General features: G+C 40.2%; 1 protein-coding gene across 1 annotated transcript in view; it reads left to right on the forward strand.

The window, feature by feature from the left end:
• LOC138013333 (uncharacterized) overlaps positions 1-7,181 on the forward strand; it is a 48,020-nt gene extending 40,839 nt beyond the window's left edge. The window contains exons 26-32 of the mRNA XM_068860379.1: positions 1-2; positions 469-544; positions 1,538-1,615; positions 3,486-3,567; positions 4,438-4,521; positions 5,309-5,376; positions 6,159-7,181. The exon at positions 1-2 is cut by the window's left edge and continues 92 nt beyond it. Coding sequence (XP_068716480.1) covers positions 1-2; positions 469-544; positions 1,538-1,615; positions 3,486-3,567; positions 4,438-4,521; positions 5,309-5,376; positions 6,159-6,350 — 582 coding nt within the window. The 3' untranslated portion in view covers positions 6,351-7,181. The remainder of the gene's footprint in view (positions 3-468; positions 545-1,537; positions 1,616-3,485; positions 3,568-4,437; positions 4,522-5,308; positions 5,377-6,158) is intronic.
• The last annotated feature ends 319 nt before the right edge of the window (positions 7,182-7,500 follow it).

Below are 7,500 nucleotides of genomic sequence, written 5' to 3' on the forward strand. Positions count from 1 at the left end.
AGGTATGACTTAGAGTTGACAAGCAATTATACCCGAATGGCTATCACGTTTTGAATCAACTATTGATCGATGTTAATTATTTATCGTTCAAAGGATAAATGTATCCAAACTAAGATATTTCCTGTCGATAAAATGAATCTCTCCACTAAAAGCAAACTGATGTTTCCATTTCGCTGAGAATATTCTTTTATTTGTCGGACACTTCAAGTTTAGACAGTGGCAATCATGTGGAGCAACGATCTATTTGTGGGTGGCATTTTCATCAAAATTGATGTTGCATCTGTTATGTTGCATAATCCAGAAAGAATGTTATCAGTTGGTTCACTAGCAGTAAGACCAAAGTTAAACCTTTAGTTTAGCTGCCGGAAGTGATGTTCCATCTCACAGTACATTCAGTGAAAACCAGGCACAGACTGATGGAGGTACTGTTGTATTATCACTTAAACATTTTTTTTCTTTGTATTTAAGAGCGTCTCCTCCCCGGAAACAATCAAGGCCACGGATGCCCAGTCTACCCGAGTGGGGCAAAGATCTACCAGAAGATGTAAGTCCGTGATACACACCTTTTGGGCAGGTCAGCGTCAGACGTAACCTGCTTTGGTAAAAACCTTATGAATTGAAGATAAAAGACCGCTTTCGCCCGAGCCTGCGTATCTCGTTGCATTGATATAGAGTGTTTTCACTTGACGTAATCAAATTCTTAAATCAAAGCTGAGAGGTTTCTAAGTTTTTATCGATACCAGCTAAAAAAATTACTTAGAAGTAAATCTTTTTACCAGTTTTAGACCCCGTAGCGCTTTCCGTTTTGAGAATACAGCAATTTGAATTTATTTTCGAATTTTCGCCTTGTGTAATACCAAGACAGTAGCTGAGATAAAGCAGTCTGTTTTTTTTTTTTTTAAGCAGTTTCGCTTTACGATTTTGGCAAATTAAGCATTACAAGCTGTAGAAGACATGTTTATGCTCATTTTGTTCAGTTCACGAGCAAAAAGAGAGGCCTTTCATCGCAAACTGAGCTCCAGATGTTTTGCTGATTCGAGGCGGCCATATAGATCTCCCTCCGAGGAACAACAACATGGCGTCTCCATGCAAAGCTCTGTAAATGTTTGAGTGACATGTTTCAGCAAATGGCTCAGAAACGATTCACCAAACATGGAGACTTAAGGAGTTATTTATGTATTAGTCTTTTATAACATTTCATTTTCTTGGCTTCTTTCTTTGAACGGCTTCGGATTTTATTTTTTATTGCCTGACAGTGAAAACACCCAATACTCGCCCTGCAAATCGGCAGTGCACTCGGCGAATCCGCAACTAACGAGAGTCGAAGACGCACGGAAATTCTGTCCATCAGTCGTCGCCATGCAAGATTTCCATTGTGTGCGAATATTGTGCATATTTTCGATCGTTTTTCGATTAAATTCCTCAGACCTTTCAGTTTGCTTTACCAAAAGAATAGTGTTAACCATTGTAGGTGTCAAGACTTTTTCATATTTCAAGTGATTTGATCTTTGACTAATGTATTTGATTTTTTTTTTAGTTTCTTGTTCGTCTAAATTTGTTTACCGAGAACAGCAGCAAATATCACCAGGAACTGGGTGAAAAGACACGTAAAGTGGTGAGTGAGCTCGAGGTGTTAGGGAAACGGGATCGCCGCCAACAGTTCCTGAAGTCCCGGGCAAACGGCTTCAACATCCGTTCGATTTCCAAAAAGCAGCACTATTATTGGTTAATATGAAAAAAATGATCTTGCTACACGTGTGACACGCATTTTGGTGCATTTTTTCCCCGCACTCTGCGAACCAACAAATCGAAATGACCAAATTAAATGTTTTGACGACAAAGTTGGCGTGCCTTAGTAAATCTTCATTCTCTCTCTTTCCTTCAAACCTGTCCATACCAATTTAGTTATAGGATACTTCGCCCATGTTGTTCACGTAAACAAGAGGGAATAATCGTCAAATAATTCAGATAGATCAAAGTTATATTCTTAGGTGACGTTTTCGTCGCTGTAGCCGTCGCCGTTTATTAAACTCCTGGAGTTGCTATTGTAAAAATTGTAGACGAAATTTGCAATACTAGAAGTAAATTGCTGAGGTTTTATCGTGACCGGCAAACAAGAGAGATTGGTATGGGGCGCGTATTTCTCCAATCCATTAAAATCCCACGAGCATGAAAGATGTCCTCTGTCTTTGCGTTTTATGTGAACACCCGAATTCAGCAAACATACTAATGCTTAGATTATTCCTCCAATGAAATTGTCAAGGATTTTCTTTTTTCTATATCTTTCCCTAGGCCACTACTACTGAGTTTCAGACTTGTCTTATTTAATGCGTCAACTCTCACCTCCCTCTCCGTCATCGTGTTTCAAGCGTCCTCCACGCAAATATCCGCTAAACGTGGAGTAATAAGACCAAGAGAGTGCATCCGATAAACCTTAAATATTTGGCAAGTCAACAATTTTTGTAAAATAGTGTCATCCAGGGTTTTGTTCCCTTATCGAGATGGAGGGATCGGTGGGGCCTGGAGCAAACCTAAAAACGAATGAAGGGGATTAAATTTTGCACCGTCCAGCAGTGCTTGGCCAAAAAACAATCCAGGTTGTCCCTGTTTGAATAGCCGGGCAACCAAATCCGTGAATTTAGTTACCCATTAGGAAACTCAGTGCGATTAAATGCACACCTCGTTGAGATGTTATCACATAGCGATCAAGCTTCAATATCCCATAGTTCTTAGTCTGCGCCTGTGTTTTTTTCGCGGAAGTCTGGGTTTAAGTTTTGGCATTTTCATTATGGCGTCTCTACATGTTGGTCATGTATTGGCTCTTGCTTTTTCTTATGTGACAATGTTCTATAAAAGCTAGAGATATTCGAAACAAGGGAAAATGTTCAGGTGTGGCAAGTCAATTATTATTAACATCACATTACTATCGGACATGGACAATAGAAAGCCGACAAGTAAGTCGGGTGGTAAATTTTCTGTTTTTGGCTGAGTTGTCCGTTATTTTTTCCTCGGGCAACCAGGCTTTGTATTCTACTAAAAACTGGTCTCCTGGTAAACTTTCTGGTCGTCTCGGACGACCGTTTCGAGCACTGCCATCCATACCAATCTCGACGTCCTGAAAATTTGGTACACCTTTTTTCATGTCAAAATTAATACATAACACCAGTTAAAGTTATAGATGACGTTCTCATGGTCATTGTCGTTGCCCTTGCGTCTGCGTCCTTACAGCAACAGGTCATCAGGTTTTTCTAAATGCCCAAGACGTCACAAGATCGTATGGGGCTCCTCTTAACTTGTCCAAAAGAATGGCAGTTATCTCGAGCAAAACATCACTTATTACATTCATTCCGTACCTAACAACTTAAGACAACCATTTTTCCACAATTTTTTTGTATTTGAAAAACTGAGTTAGAGTCGGGAAGTTAGAAATCTGCATTTTGAAGTGATATCATCATGATTCTGGATCTTCTTCTTTGCTTTCTTAGATGCAAGAACGATATGAGCTTCAAATGGCGGTGCAAAACAGATTGGCTTATTCAGATGACCCTGAGACACAGGGAGATACAGGTTTGAGAAATTTCTACGGTAAAACCGTTGTATATACCAGGCCCCAGTTGTTCAAACGATGGATAGCGGTATCCGCCGGGTAAATCACTATCCACTGGATAACTCAATTGGTTTTGCAAGTGTTTATCCGCTAGATAGTGATTTATCCGATGGATAGCGATATCCATCGTTTGAACAACTGGGGCCAGGTGTTGTGAAGTAACGTTGAATGCCAATTTGTTTCGGTAAAACTTTGCATCTCGGTTTGTATCTAACCGCCAATTAACGTTGCAACATCGTTCCCCATTAATGTTTGGGCATTGGTGTCGGATAGCCTGGTTCTGTGTAGTTGAAGCAAATTGGTTGTTGACATGCGAAAAATGCCGAAAACCTGGCTAAAAATTGAGGAGTTTTGTTGTGCAACAAAATATTGGGTGGAATGTTTGATCGAAAAAGAACTTTACCTTAAACTTCACACTGTTGCTCCTTATTCCAAAATCGCCGTCATGTTAGTATTCTTTTGTTTCTATTCAAGTCAGGCCTTCTACGCTCGCTCCTTGGGTGAAAATCCTTTAACCTCGAAAGCCAATTCGACGTGCTCATAATTTCGGTCTTCGTTGGTTTGTGAGGCGTCTCTGGGCCCTTGCATGAAAATGCCAACGCCCTTTGCCTCGTGTCGATTTGTTTCCATTTGAGAGTTAACGAAATGATGAAATTACCTTTGATCGATAATTTTATCAAGACTAGGTGATATGCGGTCAACCCGTGACGTCCTTTTACCCCAAGGTTTTCAAAATGTCCATTTACAACATTGTAATTTGAGCAATAACGTGGCTGTTTACGGTATCACGTGTCTCAGTATTCAGTACTATGTAACATGTTTCGTTGCAGATGTTTGTCTTCCTGCAGTGTTCATGCCAACACGCACCAGTCACGTGTACTCTCCCAAGGCCCACTCATACTTTCATCCACCAGGTAATGTACAAAGTGCACTCCTCCGTCAACATTTTTTTTTTTTTTTACTATTCTTGTGTTATCTTAGTGTGCGTTGTTAGATTCATGTTAGAAATCAATTTATTAATTACTACGTCAATCATATCAGTTAATTAGTTATCCAATCCATCGATTGATTAATGGCGTGAAACTTGATTTTCGCAAAACAGTGCTCAATACATAGAAGTAGAGCGAAGTATATATTGATTTAAATCCCCTGATGAGTGGGCGACCACGAAACAGGCTTTTTGGGATGAACTTGTAGTTTTACTTGCTTTTTTCTTCAATATATATTATATCGCCTGAAGATCACCAACCGGCGTGAAACTCAGAGTAGCAACAGCTGATCTTTGCCTTGTGTGTTTACTATATATATATAGTGTGAAACTTGATTTTGGTAAAACAGTGCTCAATACATAGAAGTAGAGCGTAGTAAATATGGAAGAAAAAGACAAATAAACTACAAGATCATCCTTACAAGCCTGTTTCGTGGTCGCCCACTCATCAGGGGATTTTAAAACTAGTAATCGAGTTGTAGGTTTGATTTACATGAAACAATTCGTTTCGTAGGCCTTTCGTGAGCATGTCGCAAGCGACAAGAATCGTACCGTGTAAATCGGCCGTATTTGTTACGTCATCAGCTATGATTACACAAAACCGGCACGCCTAAATTTTCGCTTCCCAGCGATACACCGATGCTAAAAAAGCATGCACACCTTTAATATTTCAGGATTAAAAAAGAAATTATGTTGTTGTTTTCTTCCTGCAGGGTCATCAGAAAGTCGTCTCACTCAACCGCCTTCTATATTCAAACTTCCATCGGTGCCATCAGAATCTGTATCCTTTAAAACACCTTCATTTAAATTAGAGTGGTTGAGATGTGATGTGCTAAGCGAGGGTTGTCTTTCTCTCTAACCTTAGTAGGGGGCTACCCTGTTCGAAACGTTTAAGAACTCTAGAACAGATTTGACGCTCGAGGAAGTCATTCATGCGCTCCAGCAAAGAAGCGGCTGCCACGTTGATGTTCCTAACTAGAGGCGGCTGGGTGTTGGAAAAAAGATAACATGAGTGATAATTAATTATGAAGCTTTCTGCCTATTAAAAATGAAAATAACTGATGACTGAATTTTCTTAGTAACCTGGCTTATGAATAGCATCGAGGCTGCCTTTGACCTTGTCACTCAGACAGAGTTTTGAAATGGCCCATTCGTTTTTACTTTGTTTGTTTATGTTTTTTTCCCGAACACATCCCCTTACTTTCATGGCCATTGTTCATACGCTTGTGCAATGACAGGTGTCATCAGTGCCACAACAACTTCATAAAAGAAAAATTTCTCAATCCCCAGCTAAACGCATTTTATCGTTGTGGTCTCCACCTTGGAGCGTTGGGTTGTTTCGTGTAAGACAGTGTAATTATATATTGATAGAAAACATTTTTCGTAATCGATTTTTGTTGGCCATTATTGCTGGTAGGTTGTGACGTATATCCTGCACTTTTTGAGCCAGAAGAACGATTCTACGCGCTCAGCACGTGCATTCTACTTTGCTGCTCCATTTCTTGGTTGTGCTCCGGAGGGGAGTCATGGCGGAATTTTATTTTTCCTTGACATTTTTTACAGCAAGTATCTGTTCTCAACCTGTTCGAGATGAGCAAAAAATACAGACCCACGGGACCCTCTTGGTTCACTGAAGATCAAGCAAGGCCTCACACCATAGCAAACCCGGTACAGGCACAAACAGCCTCACCACCACCCACTGCGTGCGATGTATGGTCCCCACCCCCATACCAGGACAGGGCTCGCACGAGATAGCACACGTGATCTTAAGATTCTGGAGTGTTGTTGAAAGACTTTTTTCGATGCGAACGAGACGCGAATTTTCTGCGATTTTTAAAATCCTACTTTTATTTGGTACATTCCTTACGCTCGTCTGGACTGTCACGGGCTCGCTGCGACGTAGGTTAAGGAATGCTTGTTTGCGTGCGTCAAGTGATCAACGCCAAGGTGTCGCTCTGTGATGTTTTCGTATTTTTCAGTAAACAAAAAATCTATTGTGTCTATGTCTGTCATCGAGGAAAGTGCCTTTGAATCCTGAAGCGATTACAGCAGCTAAACTGAGGATTTTCAAATAGACAGTTTTTGGGCAACTAGTTGCGGTCTCGATGAGTCAGGCAGCGCTGCGCTAGCACTGAAACCCATAACTTCGTGAACCCCTACGCGGAAGAAACGTTATCAGACGAGGAATGCCTTCAAAATTACAGAAAAGAGCAAGAGGATAACGAAGATCTCAAGAGGGGATTAAATCAACGCATATATAATGCTGTCCCTGTAAGGGAATCTTGTCTGTCAATCTTCAATGATCTTTTCATTTTGCTGTCCATACGATACTGAAAGTCATCCTCTTTTAAATGATTATAATTATAGCTCATAATTAACAAAATTAAACAAAATTACCTAAAATAGCTTGACCTAGCCCCTTTAAACTCCCTAGTATTATTATAGACTTTCGGGAAGCGACAGTGAACTGTGAAAAAAAACGAAGGTGACGTCATTGAAAATGTATAAGTATTTTTTTAAATCGAAGATTATTTTCACGAATATTGAAATAAAGGCGATGTTTTTGCTTACATAGCTGTGAGAATCGAGGCCACGCAGTTTGTGGGACTTGAATTTAAAGTTAAGGTTCCATTGCATCTCTTTTACGCGCTCTCTTCCTGATTATTGTTTGGTCCTGACAATCCTAATTATGACCTATAGGCTATATAGGTGACCGAACTTTCGTAACTTTATTTGTATTTAAATGCAACAACCTAATACATAGGCTTGGCCAAGCCTAAAAGCGGTGCCCCCGTTGCCAACCCTAGGAAGCAATGAAGTGTATATGGAAATAATCATGCTTCTGCACAAAGTACGGAATTATTCGGCATTAGTGTATACAATTTACAGGGATCAAACACCTCTG

Source organism: Montipora foliosa, chromosome 8 (assembly GCF_036669935.1).
Source record: "Montipora foliosa isolate CH-2021 chromosome 8, ASM3666993v2, whole genome shotgun sequence".
NCBI classification, from domain to species: domain Eukaryota; kingdom Metazoa; phylum Cnidaria; class Anthozoa; order Scleractinia; family Acroporidae; genus Montipora; species Montipora foliosa.